This window comes from Carlito syrichta, unplaced genomic scaffold (genome assembly GCF_000164805.1).
Source record: "Carlito syrichta isolate Samal-C Ts95f unplaced genomic scaffold, Tarsius_syrichta-2.0.1 Scaffold287805, whole genome shotgun sequence".
Lineage (NCBI taxonomy): Eukaryota > Metazoa > Chordata > Mammalia > Primates > Tarsiidae > Carlito > Carlito syrichta.
Genome location: NW_007231901.1, coordinates 120917 through 147658, shown reverse-complemented (window position 1 = coordinate 147658; position 26742 = coordinate 120917). Strand labels below are relative to the sequence as shown.

Below are 26742 nucleotides of genomic sequence, written 5' to 3'. Positions count from 1 at the left end.
CCAAGTTGCCCAGGCAGGTCTCGAACCCGCGGGCTCAGGCAATCTGCTCACCTCGGCCTCCCAAAGTGCTGGGATTACAGGCTGAGCCACCGAGCCCAGCCATTATTACTATTATTACCATTGTGGTTATTAGCATCATAACCGCTTATGCTAATAATATTTACCATTGGCATTAGTTTTCTATTGCCATGTAGCAAATTGCCAAAAATTTAGTGGCTTAACATAGCACAGATGTATTATCTCACAGTGTTCCTGGGTCAGAGGTCTGGACACAGTATGACTGGGTCTCCTGCTGAGAGTCTCACCAGACTGAAACTGCAGTGCTGTCTGGACCTCTGATCTTATCTGACACTCAGGGTTCTCTTCCAAGCTCACCAGTGGTTGGCAGAGTTCAGTTCCTTATAGCTGTAGGACTGCAGTCCCCGTTTTCTGGCTGGCATTCCCGGGGACCCGTTCTAGTTCCCAGAGGCTGCCCTCAGGTCTTTCCCGTGGGGCTTCCTCCATGAGCAACAGTTAACAACCTAGCTGTGCACTTCTTCCAGGCTCCATATCGGAGAGTCTTTGATACTTTTTCTGTCCCCGACCTCTGAACCTCCTTTCAATGGGCTCTTCTAATTAGGTCAGATGCACTCAGGATGAGCTCCCTCTTAAATTAAGTTTTAACTTAAATTAAAATTACTTGGCTGGGCTCGGTGGCTCAGCCTGTAATCCCGCACTTTGTGAGGCCGAGGTGAGTGGATTGCCTGAGCCCGCGGGTTCGAGACCCACCTGGGCAACTTGGCGAGACCTCATCTCTACAATAAATCAAAAATATGAGCCGGGCATGGTAGTGCACGCCTGTAGTTCCAGCTACTTGGAAGGCTGAGGCGGAAGGATCGCTGGAGCCCAGCAGGTCGAGGCTGCAGTGGCCAGGAGTGGCCACTGCAGTCTGGGTGACAGAGTGAGACTCCAACTGAAAAAAAAAAAAAATTAAAATTACTTAATTAGAGACATTAACTGCATCTGCAAAATCCCTTCAAATTTGCCAGGAGTGACATACCATGTTCTTCCTGCCTACACTGGAGAAGAGGAAGTCATATAAGGTGCACCCATCAGGGGGGCAGGAGTCTTGGGCAATCTTAGAATTCCATCTACCGCACCATCTAACAGGAACCCTTGAGCCAGGCACTTTACACATATTATCCATTTAGCTTTATTTGCTTCTTACAATATCCACATAAGGTAGGCATTGCTAGTCCATTTTACAACTGAAAAAAACAATGTGGATTAGTCGTGGGCCCTTGGGCAAATAACTTAAGCACTTGGAGTTTCAAATTCACCATTGAAAAATGGAAATGTTGGTATCTTTCTCATCTATTACATGGAGATATAATAAAGAATACACGAGGAAACACTAGGGAAATGATTTTGTAAGTTAAAGTGCCCTTGATCTGCAAGGTATTATATATGCCTGTGAGTTGTTCTTTCCAACGTCAAGTGTGGTAGGGAGGATGACACGGATGGAAGACTGAAAAACACAAATCTGGGACGTGGGATGTGGAATGCTAAATGAGTGACTTAATCCCTCTCTGGACCCCCATTTCCTCAATTTAAATAATAAAGTCAAGTAATTGGGCTAAAGGATATCTAAGGTCCACTCCAGTGCCAAAAATATCTAGAACGATGAGTTTGTTTTATATCTATAATTAAATTTAAATTTTAAATCCGGAGTGCTGGGAAAACACCATTGTTTGAGACTGCAATCCAGTAGTGGCTAGAAGAAACATGGGAACAATTCTCCCACAAGCAGTTGTTAATGATGCTTGGGAAACATTAAATTATAATAATGTGCTTCAACCTCTGGGTCCCCTTGCCATCAATAAAATAGACTTTCTTTGCAAGGGATAATAAAAAATAGAAATTGTGGTTTATCCAGACATATAGAAAGCCCAGCTAATTAACTACTGAACCATTTCTCCAGGGAGCAAATATTCCAGTTGTTGCTGTATATCACTGTCAAATACTATTTAAGTCAATGAGAGAGTCCATTTATACGTTACTTGCTGCCATCTTAGATGAGTCAAAGAGAATATGAAATTAAAAGAGGAATCAAATTTTCTTCCCTAATTAATAGTCCAGAGGGCAAAATTAACTCCAATCCCTCAATCTACTTCTGCCAAGTGATAATAACACAAATCAAGGAAATAAATACATATCAAAACCCATACAGAGAACTATGTCTCTGGCAAGGCAGCTGACATGCTGAAATTGTTCGCAAGGACCCATCAATCCATCACGACGCAGCAGAGATGAAAGGAAAAAAAATCAATTCTAGCAATGCAAAGAGTAAGCATAAAAGGCATAAACAAAAGTGTCGTCAAACAAGAAGTGGAATCACAGCTCTGGGTAAATGGGAGTTAGGTTGAAGATGGTTGAGCTTTTCTTGTTTCCTAAGGACCCCCTTGCCAATTTGCTAACGACATTCATTCAATTCACAGCATTTAATAGGTGCTGCATCTTAAAGTGGAGAGTCAATCTGAGACCATCAGAAAACTAAGGACTCACAAATGAGAAGGGAGAAATGCAAATTGCTCTATTTTTACCAAAAGGTGTTTCAAAATACAACTAGAACATTACAATTCTGTTACAACAGACTATATATTTATTGCAAGTGATCTTTGTTCTGTGCTGAGCAAGGGAAGTCAATACCTCCCTGAGATGAAATAAACCTTCCTAAAATACCCCAGTTTCACCTGGTCAAAAGCCTGTTTCAACATCTAAGTAAACCCAAGAGCCCTCGAAGTGTTTATTTTCATCACAGAGTTAGCAGCGGGTTTTCAAAATAGAATCTATTTACTCTGATCCAACAATTACTTACACCTATAACATGCGATAAACAGAACGGAAAACAAAAATAAACAGAAGTATCAGACCAGGATAGCAACCAGAGTTCATTTCTTGGGCCAGCTCTGATCAGTTGGTACTGGCTACTTATGGTACTACCTGGGCAACCCAAGGTGCTACTGACCCCAGTCAGAAAAAAACGCTGTGATCAAGCAATGTCTGACATGAAAATCAGACTTGAGGAGCCAGACTTGGAGAGGCAAGGGAGTAATAACAGCACCTGTCCAGCAACTAAGAAAAAGTTCAAAATACTTCTGTGTTTTTGAATGCCAGATTCTTCAATAGTTTCCAAAACCCTCAAGAATTCTGCAAGAAAAAGTCATGCAAAAATCCATAAATGCACATTACTTTTGATAAAATTTGAACTGGTAATTGTGAGTGTTCAGCATTTGTCAAATAAATTGGGTTTTCAGAGGGTACAACTATTTTAGAAATTGACCTAAGAAGTCTCATGAATTGTTCCTTTCTGGAAAGCAACCTGAGAACTGAAGAATATTCTGTCTTCCATAGATTCAATCACAACTCTATTAACAATAAATTATTCTTCACTATCAATTAAGCTTTACCTGCTCAAAAGCAGGTTTTGACCCCGTTTCCCACTCTCCATCTGCTAGAGTAGTGTATGAAGGAAGTCATCAGGAAAAGATTTTGTTAACCCCCTGCTGACATCACCTAAATGAGAGGTGGAGGGCTGCAAGTGAGGAAAGACCAAAGGGTTGGCAGACGTGAGACCACTTAGGCATGAGACCAGTATTTACCATAAGTCAAAGGTTAGAGTAAGCAGATATGATTTGACAGGGAGATAGAACTGGACAACTCAGCTGACTGAGAACAAGGAAGGTGAGGAGTGATCTGGGAAATCAATTTGCTAAACATTTTAAAACTATGTCTAATCCCCCCCCCCCCGGGGACATCAGCTCATCCATGGCACTCAACATCTTAGAGCTGATGAATTCTTTTTTTCTGTAAGCTCGTTCCTTGCATGTAACCACTGTTCTTATAAATGCAATATCCCCAATGAATCAAAAGCATACATTTTTAGTCTTGCATTAAAAAATGTCTATAATTTTTATGCATCCAGTCCAAATATCCAATCTGCTCTTTCGTTTGCCATTAGTGGGTTAATTTCCTTACCACTTTCTCCACCTTCTGTGGTCATTCATTCTCAACTCTGATGAAACTGTTTTGCATGCCTGACTGAATACTCACAGCTGTATTCTCAGCCCAATGACAGAAAGTTGGAAGATTCAGCTGAACAATCACCTTTCTGACTGGTTTCCCCTTTTCTGCTCATTGACAGCACGTCATCATCTCTGATGCATGATAAGCTCCTGAGGAGATAGGACTGTCTATTCCTTCTTTCATATCTCTACAGTAGCTGACAGTGTCTCCACTTAACAGATAAACATAGGTTAACTACCACTGAATGTGAACTCTTTACTTCTGCATTAGTTACAGAGGGTTTGTGTGTTCTCATTTCCATCAACCAAAGAAAATGATATTTATATCTGATGCTGTTTGCTCTTCAGGGTTGCAAAGAAGGGTAAAGAAGTATGGGGTCCCAGAACCCCAGTATTGGGGGTCCCAAAAAGGCATTAAGAACACAGGGAACTAGCTCTTCCTCTTCTTAAAGCCCATGCAATGTCCAATTAAATACTCAAAAAGAGGCCGGGCTCAGTGGTTCAGCTTGTAATCCCAGCACTTTGGGAGGCCGAGGTGAGTGGATTGGCTGAGCCCGCGGGTTTGAGACCCACCTGGGCAACTTGGCGAGCCCTCATCTCTACAACAAATCAAAAACTAGCCGGGAGTGGTAGCGCACGCCTGTAGTTCCAACTACTTAGAAGGTGGAGGCAGAAGGATCGCGGGAGCCCAGCAGGTCGAGGCTGTGGTGGCCAGGAGTGGCCACTGCACTCCAGTCTGGGCGACAGAGTGAGACTCCAACTCAAAAAACAAAAACAAAACAAAACAAAAAATACTCAAAAAGAGAAAAGACCAAATCCACACTGAGACTCAGAGAAGGTCCTTGTGTACAGGCCACAGTCCCTGAAGAATTTATACCAGACCTTAGAGTATAGATGCCTAAAAGAAGACTGTGGGGTCTGACAAGACTCCAATTCCCACTCTCCATCTATGAGAGTAGTATTAAGGAAGTAATCAGGAAAAGATTTTGCTAAATCTCTGCTGACATAACCTAAATGAGAGGTGGAGGGTTGCAAGTGAGGGGAGACCAAAGAGTTGGCAGATGCTACACCGCTTAGACTTGCATGTCTGTAGACTGGCAGTAAGAGGCAACCCCTGATGTCTTAGAGGTCATAGAATTTATTCAATCAGGCCATGAATGGGGAAGTTAGAGCCAAGAGAGTAGGACAGGGATAATGACTGTCCTGGGTATTCCATTAATATTGCTGCCTATGATGTGCTTCCTGGTATAACAACCCGAAACACCATCAATAAGACATTCTTCCCAGTGAGAAATGATCTCTAAACTAGCAGTATATTACCGGAACATGTTTTGTTTTGTTTTCCTATCCTCCTGTGTTTTAGATCTAAGGTACCTCGGAAGAGATTTGATCAAGGAGCCTTAAATTTTCTGTCAGAAGCCAGATTACTTGACTGTAAGACAGGAGTCAAAAAGTCTAATGTCAGGGTAAGCAGACAGCTGACATAAACACATTAAGTGGGTCAGGTATAAAAAATGATAGGATGTGATGAGAGCTGTGAGCTTGAGGTAGCTGTGAGTTACTATTTGGTGTCAGCAGGTTATTACCAAATAGGAATGTGAGCCCAGTGTTGCCAGAGCTTGCAATTGTTTAAGAGAAGTAGGAAAATCATATTTTTATATCAGATGTCCTAATTTTAAATGTTTGCTCTAAACACTCTAATGGCCAAACACAAAACAAGTCTGTGGATTGAAGAGACATAATTAGGTTGTCAAAGATATATTCTCAGTGTGAAGATGAGAAAGAAAAAAAAAAAAAACAAGGCCAACAAAAAGCAGCCTTACAATGAGATATTTCTCTAAAGAGACCACTTAAAGATGCTTTCTGACACATATTTAAATCAAAAAACAAGCAATTTTTAGAAAACTTCTGATTTAAAGTTTCAACAAGATTCAAAGGTACGTTAACACTTTAAAGCTAGGCAAACATTATGAAGGGAAAATAATATGAAGGTCAAATTTCAAACTTTGCCTTCATTTAGCAGTAAACCACTTAGTGAATGATGCAGAAAATAAAATATATGACTGTAAAATTAGGGCAATAATAGTACTTATCTCACAGTTATTCTGTGTCAAGTATATGAAATATATAAAATAATGCAAGAAATAAATTCTAGAGATCTATTGTACAACATTGTTCCTATAGATAACAACACTTAGAAATTTGTTAAAGGAATAGATCATGTCAAGTGTTCTTACTACTATATATATTTATTTATTTATTTACATATAAATATTATATATAATTTCCTGTCTTTAACTTGCTTATAATTTCATACTTATATTTTACACATAACTAGTGTAGCCCCTAGTACATAATAATTTCTCAACAAATATTTGTTTTTGTTGTTATTGAACAAGAAACTCTAGAAACTGTACAAGAGCACAAAGGAAAAATATACAGAGAGAAAAATCATAAAAAAAGAAATGAAAGCAAAAGTTGAAGTGTAAAAAAAATGAAATCGGATTATGAGAAGAGAATTAATAATATCATTAGCCAAGCAATAACAGGCTTGTAAACAGTCCTCAATATGAAAAGTGAGAATGGGCATAGTGCTACAGAAAACTTAAAGGAAGAAAACCATGCCTTGTCACAGTCTACTGATTTTTTCATGCTTCAGATAGTAAGAAAGAATTCTACAATAATTGAGGAAAAAAATTCAAGTTAGTCTCATCATTTTTCTCCTCGAAACTAAACACTGACAGATGACGCCTCCATTTCAGATAAAGAAATCCACAAAAGTATTGCTTACACCCTGAAAACAAGCCAGATAATTAACAAAAATCTCAACTTTAAAATAACTAGGATTTATAAGGTAAAGAATCTAGTGGAAGAACTGGGCAACATGCATGCATAGATGAGTAATTTCAAAAAAGAAGTAGAAATTATCTACAGACATCAAATATAAATACTAGGCATAAAAATATATGAGATAAAAATTCCTTTGGTTTATCATCAGACGAGATACAGCAGGGGAAAGAATAGGTGAACTTCAAAATAGGTTAATAAAATTTTTCAAACTAAAACGCACAGGGAAAAAAAGAGGAAAACAATATATCATACAAAAGACATGGCACATTGTTAAATCATCTAACATATGTATAACTGAAGGCCCAAGAAGAAAAGAAGACATGTTTGAATTAAAAATGGCTGAAGACTTTGCAAAACAAAGCACAGATCAAAGCTGCTCAGAGAACCTTAAGTAAAAATTTAAAACACCATATACTTAGTCACATCATTGTCAAATTGTTGAAAACCAAAGACACAGAAAATCTTGAAGGCAGATATAGAAAAAAGGAACAATACTAACAGAAGAGCAAATATTGGATAAACAGCAAATTTTGATTAGAAATTAAATAAGCTAAAAGAAAATAGGACATGTTTAAAGTACTGGGGGGAAAAAAACAAAACTGTCAATCAGAATTATGTACCAGTGACGATATCTTCCAAAAGTGAAGGCAAAATAAGGAAGGTTTCAGACAAAAGCTAAAATAATTCACTACTAACAGTTCTTCAGGCAGAGGAAATATGATAGCAAATAGAAAGATGAATGTACATAAATGTACATTAGCAGAAATTATTTTTTTAAGTAAAACATAATTTTAAAGATTTTTAAATGTTTTCAAGATAACTGTTTAAGAGAGTATAAAATAATGCATATTACATCTTAAGATATCAATAAAACCAACAATTACTATATAAAAAGTTCAATAGGAACATAAGTTGTTTATAAGACTCTTTTGGAATATAGAAGGAAACACTTTCTAACTCATTTTATGAGGCCATAACCCTAATACTAAAACAAGACAACACATTACAAAAAAATAGAAGAAAAATTGGAGAACCAGAAACAGTATGATCATAGACATAATGTTTCTCAACAAAATATTAGTAATAAAATTGAGTAATACAGAAAAAGGAAAATATATCATGACAAACTGGAACCGATCCTTTAAATGCAACATTGGTTCAGCATTCAACAGTCAACCAATGTAATTCCCCAATCAATACATTTAAAAAAAAATCGATATGGTCTTCTCAAGAAATGCAGAAAAAAACTTGGCAAAACTTAACATCACTTATGATAAAATACTTAGCAAAATAGGAATTTAAGGGAAATTTCCCAGTCCAATAAAGAGCAACTAGAAAAAATCCCACACCTAACGTACTCAATGGTGAAAGACATGTCCCCTAAGATTGAGAACAAAGCAAAGATGTCTGATTTCACCACTTTTAGTCACCATTGCTCTGGACATGCTAGCCAGTGACATAAATTAAGAAAAAGAAATCAAAGCCATACAGACTAGAAAGGAAAATAAAACTGGATCTATTGACAGACATGACCATCTATCGTAGAAAATCTCAAAGAAATTAATAAGAACTACGATAACTAATACTTTTGTTGAGCGGTTGTAAGATACAAGTCAAAGTACTTAAAAAATCAATAGTATATACTACGAATAAACAGTTTGAATTTTAAATTATAAAACACAATACCATTTACAACAGCATAAAAATTTTAAGTATGCAACAATTGTAGCTTAAATTAATAAGGGCCTAAGTAAATGGAAATGCTATCGATGTTCCTGGGTTAGAAAACTCAATATTGTTAAGATGTTGGTTTCCCTCCTAAATTGATCTATAAATTCATGATTGCAATCAAAATTTCTGCAACATTGATTGCAGAAATAAAATAAAATGAGTCCAAAACTTATTTTGAAATAGCTATCACCTGTAATAATGAAAGCAATTTTGAAAAAGAAGAATACAGTTGAAAGACATACTATCTGACTTCAAGACTCACAGTAACTGCAGTAATCACAACAATATAGTATTAGCATTGAGACAGGTGTATAGAACAATGAAACAGCTGACTTTTTATAAAGGCTCCATGATAATTCAATGGGAAAGCTGGTCTTTTCAAGAAATGGTCCTGGTAAATTAATCTTTAACTCATATCATATACAAAACTTAACTCAAAAGTGATTACAAACCTATATATAAGAACTACAATTATAAAGCTTATAGAACAAAAGTATTTGTGACTTTGGCTTAGGTAAATATTCTTTAAATGGGATATAAACAGTACAAACCATAAAATAAATAAGATAAATTGAACTTCATGGTAATTAAAAACTTCTGTTCTACAAAAAATACTGTTAATGAAATGAAAAGACAAGCCACAACCTGAAAAAAAAAAAAAGTGTAACATCTATTTGATTAAGGACTTGTATCTAAACTATGTAAAGTTTATGTCTTTTGTCTCCATGATAAGATATATAATTTTTAAATGAACAAATTTTTCACCACTGATGATATACAAATGTCAAGTAAATAAATGAAAAAATGCTTAACATTATTCATTATTACAGAAATGCAAATGAAAACCAGAATTATATGCTGGTCCACATAAGAATGGCTATTTTTAAAAAATGACAGTATTAAGTGCTGACAAAAATTTGGAATACTTAGAAATCTCAAAGAATATGTGGCAGTTGGAAAAAATGAAAAATGGTACAGATATTAGACAATAGTTTGGCAGTTTCTTATAAAGTTACCTTACCATTTGATATTTGATCTAGCAATCTCAGTCTTAGGTATTCACTCAAGATAAATAAAACATTATGTGGAGAAAGTACTGATTGCAAAGAAACATGAAAACAAATTCTTGAATAGTGCAATTGTTCTGTATCATGATTGCAATGGTGATTACTTGACTGTATACATCTGTCAAAATACATCTAACTGTATACTTGAAATTCACGAACTTGAATATTGAATATACACTATGCCATAATACATTTTATTCTGAAAAAGTTTTAAGGGCAGAAATTAGATCAACTGTGGCCAGATGTTGGAGGTGCCGAAAGAGACTGACTACAAAGGAATCTGATGGAATTCTTTGAGTTAGTGGAAATTTTGATTGTAGCGTCCATTATATATTCATCAAAATTTACCAAACTGGGAATTTTTAAAAGCTAAATTTTGAACCTGACTTTAAAAAATTAATGAATGAATAATAAACAAATAAATAAATACTGAAACACAACAGAGCAATATATTAAGTTTCCTGCAGGAAAATGCTCGTGACCCCAATATGTTCTAGGCAGTTGTTTTACCAAAAGACAACGGAGAGATGTTTTTTGCGGTACAAAGATCAGAAATTACCTACTTAAGTACTTTTTCTGAACGAAATACCTGGGGTCCTGTGATTCAATAGAGGAATACAGGGCAAAAGAAATAACGCCAGAAGCACTGATGATATAATTGTGCACATCAATTACCTTTGTGCATTAGAAAAAGGAACCTTCCTCCCTAGTCCCCCACCATTTTCCTCCTGAAAGAAAAGATTTACGTGGAAGGAATGGAAGGAGTGAGAAAGGGAACTACTCCATTGATTACTGAGAAGCATTGAGAGATAAAACTCTAGAATTTGTTCTCTTCCACAAAAGGAAATAAGTAACAATCTTTCATCCACTGACATTGATAAGTTTAGTAAGTTTTTTTTTTTAAGTGAGTTAAGCAATTTGTATGTGATTTATATTTAAAACACTTTGAGACATCTATTATTTTTATATACTCTTATTACATTTAATTTTATTAAAGGAGTAACTGTGTTGTAAAATATTAAATGTAGGATATCCATAAGGTCCAGAAACAGGTATAATAGTCATTTATTTTTTACTGATTAAAGATGTTCCTGGCCATTGCTTTGTTAAACTGCCGTCTCCATGTGACTCTTGGAACAACAGCCGCCATGTATTCTTAGCTTTGGCCCCCTCCCCTACCTGGGGGAGGTGAATCTCCTCTCTCTCTCTCTCTCTCTCTCTCCGATTTACTTTCTAAGTAAACTGCTTGAAAACTCAAAAAAAAAAAAAAAAAAAAGATGTTCCTGACAACATTTCATGTGCTGTGGTTCTCAGACCTTATGGCTACCCTATAGTTCTACAACACTGAAAAGAAACAGTGGTGGTCTCTACCCATACCAATCCCTACCCCAATTTCTGCTTTCTGAAGCCAGTAGCTTTCAGCTATTTCTTCTTCTCCTATCTATCTCCATATTTACAAATTACATGTTTGATTTGTCGTTCCTTTTTTTTTTTTTTTTTTTTTTTGAGTCGGAGTCTCACTCTGTCGCCCAGACTGGAGTGCAGTGGCCGCTCCCAGCCACCGCAGCCTCGCCTGCTGGGCTCCGGTGATTCTTCCGCCTCAGCCTTCCGAGTAGCTGGAACTACAGGCGCGCGCTACTGCGCCCGGCTCATTTTTGATTTATTGTAGAGATGAGGGCTCGCCAAGTTGCCCAGGCAGGTCTCAAACCCGCGGGCTCAGGCAATCCACTCACCTCAGCCTCCCAAAGGCGCGGGATTACAGGCTGAGCCACCGAGCCCGCCTGATTTGTTGTTTCTTGATTTAAAAATATATTTTAGATATTATTTGCTGACTTTCTAATATGGAAGAAGGGATTTCGAGCCCCCCCCCACACACACACTCACCTTCCTCATCCTTCTATGATAGAGATTATGTGACGATTATTCAGATCATTATAAATATATAAACTCAGTTCACAGCTGAGCCATGTGTATACAACAATTGTCTTTCTTTACTGATACAACTTTTTGTCTTCCTGAAGCTAATATTTATCTTGCTTTTTCGTCATCTTAGGCTATCCTTGCTGCCAGGCTAGTTTTCCATTTTCTCCATCTGGATAAGTGCGCAGTCCATCTGTTTTCTAGATTCTAACATTTTGTGGCTGTCATATCCTGTCCTGTTCTCTTGTCCATATAGCTTTATGCAATTGTATCCCCGTAGTGTCTTTTGAATGGTATTTCAGGAAATGAAGGTAACCCATGGGTTCTGTTGGCCACGTCCATGTCCAACAGCTGCCCCTTCCAGCGACAGTAACTGACCTTGGCAAAGATGTCTGCAGAGGGGATGCTGGGCCAGGAGAGGGGAGGGAGCTTGTGCACTAGGACAAACCAGACATCTTGAGGCGTGGTTTCAGAAATTTTTTGCAATTGGAGGAAATATTCATTTATTTTTTAAAAATAAGTTGATTGAATAAATTTGAGAAGAATAGAGGCCTACAGTCCTCACACCTACCTTCACCGCACTGAAGCAGACAGCGTAGAGCAGGGCAGTGGCCAAGATGCTTCGGGCCATGCTGTAGACGGCAGAGGTGATCCCAGACACGGCTGGAACACAAACATAAACAGCTCTTTTCTAGACTGTCCATTCTCAAAATCAACACATGCTGTAAGAAAGTAAAGAGACAGCTGTAGCCTTGAATACAAGATGCCGGCTGAGGCGGCAAAGAAGAAATCTATGGGATCCCTCAAAAGGTACTGAGCAGCTTGTAGGTACAAGGCTGAGACTTACCATTTAACTATAAATTCAAGAGGAAAGCATTTAGAAAGAAGCCTTCTCAGGGTCCTTAAAAGACTGTGCGAATGTGTCAGAATGGAGGTAGGGAGCCTCCTGGCTTACAGCTGAAAGCTGCAGGCAAGGAAAAGATCCTGGATAGGGGCAAAAGGAAGAAGAAGGAGGAATGGGAAGGGAGGAGAGCGGGAGGGAAGAGAGGAGAGGAAGAGAGGAGAGAGGAGAGCAAGTGCTCTCATGTAGTAAGTGTGCGTGCGTGCATGTGTATGTGTGTGTGTGTGTGAGACTAGGTGGTTACAGTGATTGCTTTGTGCACATTATCTCATTTAATCCCTTACAGCCACCCTGTTTCTTTCCATTTTGAGAAAAGTAAACTGAGCAGTGTTTCCAGGTCAGCATTTTATCCAGCTTGGTCTGAATCCAAAGGACTACGTTAAAAGAGAGTCGCAGTGCTTGTTTAGAGACACAGTTCGCCTGTATCTACCTATGTACACACAATACGCACTGTTACGCTCACAGACTCACACTGATGCCTTCCCAGAATTATACATGTGCCCGCTCAAATACACACGCACACACACATACCCTCTCACATCTGCTCACGCACACAGATGGTTTTTCTGAGGTATTGTTCAGAGGGCCTCAAACCTATTCTAAATAGCAGAGAAGCCCACACTCTCTTGTTTCTTTGCTGCACTCAACCAAGTTCAGCGGACCACTTCCGGTTTGGCTGCGTGATTCTGGATGGGCCCATCATCACACTGACTGACCCAAACCGAAATCTTGTAGTGCTCAGGAGAAGGAAAACCTAACCTCTTATCCCCTGCCCTAAGCTATTTGGCCCTGATCTGAACTTTAGACTCCTGAGAGGAAGAGCAGACCGTAAATGACTTACCAGAACCTCCAAAAAACAGCATGTCTGTTTGTTCCAAAAGATAAATGCAGAAAGTGTTGATTTGTGGAAAGAGCCCAAGAAGGGAAATTGCAGGAAAGCAATACAAAAAGACTGAAAATGAACACACACAAGTGATGATAAGCATGTGGTAACTGTCACCAAGGCTCCCACCACAGTGCTGGCTCCCTCCCCTTCCAGACACCCCCCCACCAGGAATACCAGAGGCAGTCCCAGACTCCTCTCGACTGAGGAAACCAGGCTGAGATGGACAGGGACCCAAGGATATAACGCAGAGCTGACCCCGGGGAAAGGGATGCACACAGGTCTGGGACCGAGCCAAGACCTCAGGGGTGGTGAGTGATGGCAGACCAGTCTCCAGTTTGGAAGAGTAGACCTGGATTTGCGCGAGATGAGGCGGGGAGAAGGAAACCAGGCAACACTATGGGAACACGCAAAAACACAGGAGAGTCGTTATGAGGCTTTCTTCCAGCATGGGCAGGGGAGCAGCAATCAGAGCCCAGGGGGATCTTCGCTTTGTACTCTGGAATCTCAAACACTTCAATAACTCAGTCTATTACACCCTAAACACCAACTGGAGACTTAGTGTTCAGTCAGAGCCAAGGCTCTCACCGAGGAGGAAGGGAGGGTGGGAACTAACCAAACAACTGCAGCACACTGTGACAATGTGACAGGATGCAGAGGAGGAAATGTCACCTGGTAGATCAAGGTGGCCCTGGATGAGGAGAGGGAGACTGTGCTACCTCCTATCATCCTAGCAATGCAATTACACAACTGGTGAAAACATTTGTAGGTTATAATTCAATGTTCCAGAGAAATAATTTCTTATGGGGGAAAAAACTAGTAGAGCAGCATGTACGGCAACTTTCCTATCATTGTCTCTTGCTTAATTCTATTCAAGCTGGCTTTCATAGAAACACAGAAATTCCCACTAGGAGTGCTGTAATACATCTGTCTTCTTTTCTGTCTTAGATTATTGGGTAGAGTGTCAAATGAAGTTTGATACTGGTAGACTTAATAAAACTAAGGGAATTTGATCTGAAATCCAGTATGTCTAGATATTTGAACTATGTCCTAAAACCGTATATAAAACCACAGGGAACAATGGGAGTAGGGATAATAAGGAAGGGTGTTTCAGCTAAAAATGAGAAATGTAAACTTTCTATAGTGATGGTATAGGAATGAGAGTATTGGTATACCCCATTCTCTTCTAATATTTGGTTAAAATAGTTGGTTAATGTTCTTTGGTTAAAATAGGCAAGATAGCACCTTTGGCCACAAGATAGTAAAACCGTGTCACATGTAGTTAGTTATTGCTTCTCTCATGTCTTTTTTCCTCAGTGCTCCTTGTTATGGGTTGACTTACATTCCCACAAAACATGCTGAAATCCTCTTTAATAGTTGGTTAAAGGAAGTATGAGACAAAGTACTAAGAGACTGTTCCAACTCTTTGTGAAAGTAATTTTGTGTAATGCTCATGGCTATGATAAGGGGGCCTTTGCTTGGATTGGAGCTATGTTTTGATACACATGGTGATTTCGTTGTCATGGTTTTTGTGGCAAGATTTCAACTATATTGCAAGAGAGCAAAGCATCCCAAAGCAGCTCATTTCTCAATCAAAGCAAGCAGTAATATACAAGTACTGATATGCTAGACATAACCATGTAAAGCATAACTTCTTTGTCAAGTTTTTATGAATGGAACTCAGAGATATGAAAGGAAATATGTAAGAAGTACAAATTTAATTACAGAACATAGAGACATGAGTATTGAAATTTTAATCCACACAATTTCAAGCAAAGTGAGTATTCCTCTTATCTTTGGGACTCAAAACCCCCATGATGATTATATGCCGTGCTATATCTTCAAATTCCAGGGCAGGGGCAGAAAGAAGGTGCAATGTGATTTTATTAGTTTGCCTTCCCAAGTGTTCTCTGTGTGTGTGTGTGTGTGTGTGTGTGTGTGTGTGTGTGTGTACGCACACGTGCACCACAAAAATGACACCAAGAATGAAGAACTACAAGTGAAAAGTCTGGATGTGAAATAAATTTACAGGCAGCCAAATACTGGAATCTATTCAGCAAATCATGGGTAAAGAGGTATTTCCTGTGGGAAATAACATTGGCCAATGCAACAAAAACTGAAAAAGTGAAAAGAACTGAAACACAATGAATAATGGCAGGAGAAAAGTCGTTGAAGATGCTCTGGCTGTGGGTGTAGAATTAGGACTCAATGAAACAGCACAGGAAAAAGAGCAGTCAGCTTGGAGGCCCTTACACTAGATCTTCTATAGAAGATATTGGAGGAGGGAAGCTCTAGTCTTTAAGAGCCGTGGAGGCGGAATGGGAGGAAGATGGAGTCCATGGACCTTATCTCTTAGGTGGTCATTCACATGAATGAAACAGCAGCCAAATGACTGGTACATCAGTAGGGCTTTTGGAAAGCTACCCTTGAAATTGCTAAAATTATTGCCTTTTTTTCAAAAGTAAAAAAAAAATCAGAGTCCCCATGGCTGTTCACAATGTTCCCTATGAACAAACACTTTTTTTTTTATCATGCCACTAAGAGGGTCTATAATTTTCTCTCACTTCTTCCTAACACATTATTTTCCTTAGGAATTACCATCAATGCAGAAACTTCTGGTATAGTTCCCTTTTTTGTCAAGCATAGTTCATAAATAAAAATATTGTATCTTAAGTGTACTTCTTTGGTTAAATGTAAATAATATGAATTACTATATTTGCAGGTTCTGGGGGGCAAGCATGCATTAAAATAGAGAAATAACACTAAAGCCTACAGAGTCACTGTGAGCACACACATCGTGTGTCTTCGATGTGCCATGTCTGGTATTCATTCATTCATTCATAGTCCAAATATGAACTGCTAAGGCCAGGAAACGAGCCTTTATACAAGACATGGAAATGGGAGGTCTGTTTCCAGGAAGGGGCCGGGGGGTGTGAACAAATAACCGGTTTCAAAACGTTCACTTATCTCTAAGGTTTACATCATTGAAGCTGCGTTATCCTGGGCAGGGGTTTATAGTCATAAGGACTAAGCCAGAACAGCAATATTCAGACATGAAAAGGACCACAGAGCAGAGGCCATTTGATAATTCCAAATACTGGAATCTATTCAGCAAATCATGGGTAATAGCCCAGCGCGTGCACTTGGGCTACAACCGAAGGCTGTCTCATCTTGCCCGATCTCTTCCATGCCAGGGGACTCCTTGCCTCACTAAGCCACCCTCTCCACTGCAGGACAGCCCTCACCCTAACCATTTTACAGGTCTTCCTCACACTGAGTTGCAATCTACCTGCCATGTGCTGGGACTAGTTAATAAGCTACAACACAGATCACTCCCCCACCCCTCTGAGCTGGCAGCCTTCTAGAAAACTGAAGGGATTGCCTGTACCTCTGTCACCCACATGTTTCTTTGACAGGTTGGACTCCTCAATTCCATCAATCCGGTTTCCAGACCTGGGGCAGCCCATGCATCTACACTCTTCGGAGAACACTCTAGTTTTGTAAGTGCTCCTTTCGAAATATGTTACCAAGAACTGAAGGCCCCTCGGCTTTCTCATCTGTAGGATAATTACACAGCCAGTCTCACTAGGAGGCATGCTAAAATTCCAGCCTAGAGGTCACCAGTCTCTGACTCAGTACAGGAAACTAGTGCTGATGAAGAAGGACTTTCTTTCACCTTATTCCTGGTCATAAAAATAAAGAATGTTTTCCTCATAATGACAGGAAAGTATACAGTGTACTCTGAATATATTCCGAATATATATGAGGGATCTTTTTTTTTTTTTTTTTGAGTCGGAGTCTCACTCTGTCGCCCAGACTGGAGTGCAGTGGCCGCTCCCGGCCACCACAGCCTCGACCTGCTGGGCTGATCCTTCCGCCTCAGCCTTCCGAGTAGCCGGAATTACAGGCACGTGCTACCACGCCCAGCTGATTTTTCATTTATTGTAGAGATGAGGTCTCACTGCCCAGGCGGGTCTCGGACCCGCAGGCTCAGGCAATCCACTCACCTCAGCCTCCCAAAGGCGCAGGATTACAGGCTGAGCCACCGAGCCTGGCAGTTCATTTCTTTTTTAAAAACAATGAATCATATTAGAATATCACTCTCCATGTATCTAGCTCCTCAATTCACTATAATTTCTATTCCTTCTATTCCTCTATGATCTGATGTTGTCTTCTTGCCTTTGAGATGCTCCTCTCCTTGCACTGTGTATGACAAGGAGCTTCTTCTTCTTTGCCACCTGCCAGTCCACCTGACTCATCTCCTACCGCTGGCTCGGGCATTCAATCCCTCCTGTCTAGGTTGGCAGAATGAGCTGCAGATACCGGGCTGTCCTGACTCCTTCCCTGCTTCTCCTCCTCTCCTGCTTCGTCCTCCTCCAACAGGGTGTGTTGCCAAGCAGAAACTAAAAGTGGAGACGGTGCAACAAACAGCATCATAGAAAACAATCCACATTTCCTGGAACCTGCCAGACAAGGACCGCTTCCACCCAAGATGTGTGAAAAGCACAGGAGCACCTTTGGCCACAGGAGGGTAAACAATGTCACGTGGACTTAGGTCTTGCTTCTCTCTTGTCTTTTTTCTTAAACGCGCCTTGTTATGCGCTGAATTGCTACCACAAAAAATGTTGAAGTCCTAACCCCCAGTAAGAGTGTCCTTATTTGGAAACAGGGTCTTTGCAGATGATCAAAGTAAGCCAAGGGCACTAGGGCCCACCTGGGTCTCGTCCGACATGACTGGTGTCCTTCTAAAAGGAAGAGATCTGGATACAAAGACAGACATGCACAAGGGAAGACTATGTGAAGATACAGGAAAAAGAAGGCCGCCGAAAGGCAAGGAGAGGGGCCTGGAAGGTCCTTGTCTAGCACCTCTGGCGAGGGCATGGCCCTGAAGACACCTTGATTTTGAACTTCTAGTTTCCAGAACTGTGAAACAATAAATTTCTGTTGTTCAAGCCATCGAGTTTGGGGTACTTTGTTATGGTAACCCTAGGAACTAAATACACTTTTGTTTTCCTCTTAACAGCCTTCTGTTTTCGCCTACCTTTCTTTCCTTCTCTCCTTGCTAGCCCTTTAATGTACCAACGGCAGCAGCTATAAACGGTTTAGATCCCCTACTAGTTGAGGGAAGAGAATGGAGGTGCACAAATAACAAATAACTTTGAAGTACTCTTGTTTTCCCTCATAAAGTCAGAAAAAGAGTATAAGCCCCTATCTTCTTCCACTCTTTCCCGTTTGTTCTAAACTTGTTTCACAACCGTTTTTTTGCTTAGTGCAAATTAGTATGTTTAGCACATTCATGCCATAGGGATTGCTATTGTTCTGTTTTTCTATTTATCTTCACCCTAGAAGTCATTTGGTCGGCTTGCTGGATTATTTATCGCCATTTTTACTTGTCACTGTTGACAAGCACACAAAAATATGTATTAGGCAGAAGCTTTAATGAAGGAGAGAGAATTCCAGCGAAAAAGATAAGAGCGCTCCCTTTCCGATCTCTAACGAAACGGATTTGAAGAAAAATAAAAAGAGAATGGGCATAGCAAATTGCATCTTCTAGCACAAGGGTATTGCTGAAAGTAAAATCTTAGGCTTTTACAAAGTACATTAAGGTCTTCCTTTTTGAGCCTTTATAACATCTCACATTCTAATGCTGTTACAAGTTTCCCATGCCAAGACAACTACACCTATTCAATAGAGTTGACTTTTTTATAGTAGAAAAATAAAAATATGATAAAAAAATAAGTCAACTTGTAAACAGCATGTACATCATGCTCGTCTTCCCTCAACTCTCTTCTTTACAAATCATCCGCAAGAGATGCTCGTGGAGTCCTCATTTATTCTAAGGGCTAAGTTGCACAGTCCTAACGGATTCTAGCCTTCTCTGATTTATGAATGGGAAGCGTTCCAAGGGTTCTTTGTATGATGTGTTCATTAGTTTATCCTTTCAACAAATGTTGTTTAGTACCTGCAGATACCAGACACTGTGGAGGGTTCGGGGGTAAGAAAGCAGGCAGGATTCCTGCCTCGCCTTTACTGGGCAGATAAGCTAAAGAGGGAGACAGACCTTAATCCAAGAGCACACATCCAAGCAGGCTGCTGTAAAATGCATTGAGGGCTATGTGAGAGGAAGGAAGACGGGACGAAACTTAGCGAAATGAGGCATTATTAGCTAGCATAGTTAAGGGTGAGGGAGGTGGCAGAACAGAACAGGTTGTGAGGCAGAAGGAATTCGGTATGAACGGGGGAGATAGGAAGGAGCCACAATCGTTAAGGCTCCAACTCAGGTCACAAATCCTTGTGGCCCGTAAGAGGTGAAACTCTACCAACAATAACTCACACTTAAGATCTGGGGAAAAGATGGTCACCAGGTACCCAGGATAGCGTGTGGGGTGCAGAAAAAAAGGCAACATTTTAATGCAGACTGATGTTTCCTGGACATTTCTAGAATCCTTTTATGCCCTCTCATCCCCAGGTCTGCCTGTGCCCTTCAGCTCTGGACTCCAGCACTGCTGTTTGCAAAAAGGAACAGGAGAGAATGGTTCTCCAAAGTGTGCAATGATGCCAACCCAAATGTCTCGATCTCCTCAAACACATTTTCACTGCAGCTGATTTAAAGAGGAAGACGGGCGATCTAAGTTATACGAAGGTAAAAATGCCTGGCAGCTTTTCTTGTTGTGTATATAATCCAATTGATAGAACTTCAAATAACATTAAAAAGTAAAGTGAAAAATATCAGAAAGAAGAGAAGCAGATATTCTTGGGCAGGAAGGCACTGACTGGGAGTCTAATCACGGGATCTATTCCAATTTTTTCCCTCAACATAACATGGTTCTGTTTGCTAGTTGAACTCAGAGGTTCTCTGAAACAGGGTGCCAAAACCTTGGCCATCAAGAATCTACTCAGCTCCTCAGATGAGGTAACAGGAAGAGAAGTGCTAATGGTACACAGAAAGGTTGGGGGAGTCAAGAGCGAGCTACCAATCCAGCAGGAAGAGGAAAGGGGAGATGGTCATTGGAAGGGAAGTGAAGTGAAAAGGTGAGTTGGGAAGTGAGAAGCCAACCACAGTTTTCACCTTGAGAAAGCCTACACCACATCTGGGCACCCTCCCCAGTTCCACTGGAGAGATTCAGAGGGCTGTCATGGGAGTGGGAGAAAGAATCCTGTGGTCTTAAGGCTTTTGCAGTCTCCTGAGTAAGATTTCCAGACGGCATGCAAGAGACTCAGGGGTGGTGTTTTTGATAGCTGCCCTTTGTGAACTCAGTTGGTCAATGTGATCACAGTTCATTACAAGCCAGCAGGTGTGTGAATCCCTAGATGTCATGGCAAGTATTCTCAAACATCTGCGGTCAAGTCTTCAGAGCTGCAGGTCAATACTGGGACAGCCTTTTTGTGTAATAATAACGACAATAATAGCTAATGCCTGGTGTCAGACACCAGTCTGTATGGTCAAGTATACTCATGCATTTAAAACTTGTAACAGCATCCAAGGTGGGTAATATTTTGTCCTCCTATTACAGATGAATTGTGCTCAATGTGATACACTGAGTGAAGAAGCAAAGCTGGTTCTCCAACAGCCAAGGGTCTGGCTCAGTGTTGGGGTTCTAATTCATTATGATATGCAGATGGCTTGCTTAAATGAAACATTTTGCATTAAACACTGCCTAGACCTCAAGGCAAGCAAAGGGTACCGTGGAAGACTGGGTGACCAGAGTACCTGGGACTCCACCTAGATGGAGAACCATGCTTGTGCATGCTGCCACCCTGATACCAAAACCATCCCAGCAGGCACCACGGAGGCTATTCTTCAGATATCACAGAGCTGCAAATTCTTGGTCATCAAAATCCTTTAAAATAATTCCATTGTTGGATGCTTTGGGACTTGGGCTCTCAGACAGTCTTCTATAGATGTGGAAACCAAGAGGGAAACGCACATCTCTTCTTCCAGCAATCAAGCAAGTAGGCTTCTCCAGTTAGGCATTCAGAAGATAAAGGGAAGGCGTGTGCTCCCTCCCGTGTGTTCTTCCCCACAAACCCCAAATTAACTCACCTATTAAGTAGTCCCTAGCTGACTGCAGGGACACTGGAGAGAAGAGCTTCAGGCCATATACAACGTAACCGGGAGGGTGCCTGGCTTTGGCCTCTGTATCAAGAAGCAAAATAAGGCCACACAGCACACAAAAGTAGGTTGGTCTGCTATATGTTATGATTTGGTTGTGTCCCTAGAAAACAAACACAATTTCTGAATGGGACCTTTTATTTTTATTAAATGGCAAAAGCCTCACAGTCAATACTTTACACCGTATCATACAACTTATACAACTTATAACACATTCTCCCCACTCCCCTCCCACAACCCATACACACAAAATTCCAGGAAAAAAAAAAGAAAAAAGGCCTGCTGCTTATTCCGTCAAATCGGAATGAGAATATTAAAAAGAATCTTATGCCTCTCAATCGCAACAAGATTTACCTGAAAATTTAATTACTATCCTTGGAGAAAATCTAGATCTAATCTGATGCTTTCCCGAAACAACAGTGAAACCTCCATTCATCTTGTTCATTTCAAGTGCTTAACTAATTTAAACCATTATTGGCTCTACATTTGGGCTCCACTGTTAATAAGAAATAGTATTAAGCATTGTGGGTTTTCATTTCCTAGTATTGCAGAAAGCAAGACAATACAGGTGCAAGTTATACCTGCAGAGATTGCATAAAGTGTCATAGCATAGCATAATAGAATAATTCAATTTTAAAATCTTGTTATTTATACTACGTATACAGCACTTTCCCTGAGGGGTACCAAATTCTTTGCAGACTTCATCTTAGCTATCAAAATATTGTTATAATGAGGAGTAGAAATACTTTTTATTCTTAAGTAGACAGAAAAATTAAAGAAAAGATACAACATCAACTTTCAGGGCAAAAGTTACAAAGAATTTATATCTCACAAATCAATGCACAATTCATAAGATTCAAGAAACCAACAAAAATTAACTAAGAGGAAAATATTCCTTGCAATTCATGAACTACCTTAGGTGTAAAAAGTAAAGATTAAATTGATAGGGTTTCAGATGTGAGTTTTTTAAGTCAACTGCCTTGAACATGTTATATTTAGAAATGCAATTTAAATCGCCACTGCTACTTTAACGGAAATAGTCCTATTCTGAGACCATCTTTTAATGGAAAGGAAAACAGTCTGTCCATGGAGACTGACTATGCTTGGCCCAGAGTCCAGGCACAGTATGGAAGAATATATGCACTCTTCTGAAATTTCCTTTTGAATCCAACTGGGCCATAGATTAATGGGTATGGAAATAGTTTGCATTTTTTAAAAATTGAAACTAAAGCCTAAGTGAAATCCAACAAGTGAAAAGCAAAATAAATTTGTTGGTATAAATACCTATGTGGGATACAAATACACATATGAGACATTTCCTCAAACTGACACAGCTTAGGAAATACAGTCAAATAGTTACCTTCCACTCGCTCTGATTTGTTCTTTTATGAATAGGTTTAAAATACATTATCTAGAAATGAAAAATCTTTGGCCTTGAACAAGTCTGTGATATTGTTTTGGATCTTCCAAGTCAAACTTTACTGGGCATGGGAACGCTTTCTCTGTATTTGTAATTTATGAAACAAAACCTAAAGCATCCTTCCAGAGAGTCTGCCCCGCTGCATGTTCCTACGTCACCACATTGTCCCCAAACCATTCTAAGCCTACTGCTAATACATGGTACATTGTTGGGAGTCAGCCTTGGAGGCCCACCTGATTGACAGGGTCCGGGTGGGCCGAAGACCCCGGGCCGCAGGTCGAGCCCAGGAAGCTGAGGCCCTTTTGTCCTTCAGGACATCTCACGACCCTTGTGGGGCTGGCCCCGCAGTACATACACCACTTTCAGGTCCCTTCATTCTAAGACACCTACTAATAAAACGCCCCTGCTCCCCAGTTCCTGATTTCACATGCGGGTTCATATCAAAACCCCAAGGATTGAGTTTTTAAATTTTTTCGATAGAAGAATTCCACTCGCTCCACCATGTGAAGTCTGATCATCATTGCTTAAAAAAACTCATTGGACTCCGTCATTCCCCATCTGTTTTTCACCTTAAAATGCAAGTGGGAGCACCAAGCGAATTCAGCCGAGGACCACCGTGCGAGGTTATTGCAGGAGAGCAGACCGATGTGCATACTGACATTTCCCATCACCCCACTTCCCTGCACCACTCACGCCCAGTGCTGTCTGCAGAGCAGAGGAAGAGCAAGATGAGATTCTAACAAAAACTCTGGGAGTCCTCCTGTGGAAAGCAGTGGTGCCTGGGGTTAGGTGATCAGGCCTCATTAGCCCCTTAGGAAGAGAGTGAAATGGTCAGAAGCTTCCCACGTTGTCTTGTTGTTAAGGGGAGAAAAAAGGTTTTTATCGTAAGGGAGATGAGGCGACTGAGAGAACCTAGCAGGCCCATTGGCTAGAGCAGGGCCTCAGAGGGGACTGACCCGGGGGCTGTCCACAGCCAGGCCAGGCTGCCTCTACCCTCTCCCAGTCCCACAGCAGGCACCATCTCCAGGATTCATTCCATGGGGCAGAGGGGCAGCAGCTCACACCTATGGAGTGGACACATGTTTCCATCTCGATCACAGTCAGAGATCCAGCTTGTATTTTTGGCAAATGAGGAAATGGACACCAGTGACAACTGCTAATGTTTATCTGGTCTTTCTTACGTCCCAAGCACTGGTGGCTCTACTTATAATATTTCAAATGTATTTACGTGGGCTAATCCTCAGAATACCCTGAGAAGCACATACTATTCTCATTTAAAAAAACAATTTTTGCTGGGCTCGGTGGCTCAGCCTGTAATCCCGTGCCTTGGGAGGCTGAGGTGAGTGGATTGCCTGAGTCCGCGGGTTCGAGACCCGCCTGGGCAGCGAGACCTCATTTCTACAATAAATCAAAAAATCAGCAGGGTGTGGTAACACATGCCTGTACTTCCGGCTACTTGGAAGGCTGAGGCGGAAGGATCGCCGGAGTCCAGCAGGTCGAGGCTGCGGGGGCCGGGAGCGGCCACTGCACTCTAGTCTGGGCGACTGAGTGAGACTCCAACTCAAAAAAAAAAACAAACAATTTTTTTTTGAGGCGGGGTCTCACTGTCTCCCAGGCTACAGTGCAGTGTTGTGATTATAGCTCACTGCAGCCTTGAACTCCGGAGCTCAAGTGATCCTCCTGTTTTAGCCTCACAAGGAGCTGGGACTACAGGTGTATGCTACCATGCCCAGCGAATTTATTTTTATTTTTACTTTTTGTAGAGATGGAGTCTTACTGCGTTGCCCAGGCTGGCCTTAAACACTTGGGCTCAAGCAATCCTCTCACCGTAACCTCCCAAAGTGCTGGGATTACAGGCATGAGCCACTGCGCCAAGCTATTCTCATTTTGACAAGAGTAAAGTGTGGCATGAGGATGAAAAAAACTGCCCCAGTCTCACAGACAGAAAACGCTGCAGAGCAAGGAGGTGGACTCCGGCTGTCTGGCTCCCACAATGACTGGGGGAGGCATGCACTTGGCACTGGATGCTCCAGACCCAGGGACTCAGTCTGACCTACCTAAATTTCACTCATAATCATCACTCTTAAACACAGAATTTAGACAAGATTCATGTGAAACAAAGAGAGAGTGGAAAAAGCTTTGCAACAACTTGGGGGTGTTGGCTTTTCCTAAAAGGACTCTGGGTGGAGAAAAAGGGCTCCTGATCTACAAGGGTGTCGAAAAAACAAGCACGGTCTGCCCAGCCCTCTGCTGCTGTCCTGTGGCACTGTGGTCACCTACACTGACCCCCGTCACTGTGACAAGGGTTTGCTGTGTTTGAGAGTTCCTCACAATGATGTAAATTCACTTACTTAAACATTATTTCTTGATGGCCATTGAGGATTTCTTTTTTACTTTAGCTTTAGTGGTTCACCTACCTGGTTGAATCACCCCAAATGTTTACACTCGTGCCCCCAGGTCCCCTCATAGGTGAAGCAAACATGGAACAGCTGGGGGAGGGGAGCACCCTCTGTCCACTTGACAGCAAGTACTCCATGGTCCACACTTAGTGTACTCAGGAGAATCCAAAATATTTTAGAGAAAACAGTAGAGAGGCTCAGCAGCAACCAAAGGATTAAACAATCCTTGACAGGTTAATTTGAAGATGCGATTTCAGTTTCAATACGGTAGAAATTGGATAGGCTACTTTAAAAGTTGAAAAGATATAGGCAAATGAGATTCTTTAAGCTAGGTTTATGATTTAATTCTCCAGAATAATTCATTTTAGGTCAAACTTCCTAATGTTCAGGTATGCGCACCTTGACCAATGGGCAGATGCAGTTGTCCAAACAAGGGGGCGGCCAGGTGGGCATCGGAGTGTTCACAGAGTGCTGTCTGGGGTGTCCCCTTCTGCCTCCTCCTAGTCGACATGTCTTCCACTTTCTCAGCCTTTCCTCAAAGGCAGTGAAAGGCATCCAGAAGAGTGGTGACCTGACCTACATTCTACTTTTAATTAACTGTAGAAATTCAGTATTTGAGAATTGAAAGAAGGCCATTTAGAATGGCTTTTGCTTTCAAGAGCACTTTTTTTAAAGTAAAATAAATATACAATGAAATATTATTTGACTGACTTTTAATCAAGCTCCACTAAAACTAAGTTGACTTTCTTCTTATTTTTAGGATTGAGGATTGAGGAATTATTTTATATCATTCGAAATCATTCCTCTGATGAATACTTCCTTAGGCAGGTGATCAAGGTCAGCATCAAGTGATGTCATGCTGATAATATGTACTTCTGATAGGATGTGATCAGTGTAACACTTTACCTCTGTGGTCTTCTTCCCCAAAATCCATACTCCCCATCTAAGCATGAGATAAACATCAGGCAAATCCCAACTGAAGGATGCCTGACCAGTTCTCCTCAAAGCTGTCAAGGTCATCAAAAGCTATTACTATATTTCCAATCTCTGATCCTCATCGCTTCCAGTATTCATCTCATCCACCAATTTTTTAAGCTTTCCCAGACCTGGTTGGTTGTTTGCTTTTAAGAATCGAACTGATTTTTTTCAGGGATAAGGAAAATCAGAAACTGTCACAGCCAAGAGGTGCCTGAGGAAACACGAAAGCTAAATGTAATATGGTATCCTAGATGAGCTCCTCAACAGAAAAGGGACATTAGGTAAACATGATGGAAACCTCAGTACAACATGGACTTTAATAATAATATATTAAGCCGGGCTCGGTGGCTCAGCCTGTAATCCCGCGCCTTTGGGAGGCTGAGGTGAGTGGATGACCTGAGCCCGCGGGGTCGAGA

The 26742-nt window shown here is 40.7% G+C and overlaps 1 protein-coding gene across 1 annotated transcript in view; it reads right to left on the bottom strand.

Moving 5' to 3' along the window:
• PCNX2 (pecanex homolog 2) overlaps positions 1–26742 on the bottom strand; it is a 284046-nt gene that overhangs the window by 202261 nt on the left and 55043 nt on the right. The window contains exons 12-14 of the mRNA XM_021709971.1: positions 21461–21632; positions 13375–13485; positions 12204–12295 (exon numbers count right to left, since the gene is read on the bottom strand). Of these exons, the coding sequence (XP_021565646.1) occupies positions 12204–12295; positions 13375–13485; positions 21461–21632 (375 nt within the window). The remainder of the gene's footprint in view (positions 1–12203; positions 12296–13374; positions 13486–21460; positions 21633–26742) is intronic.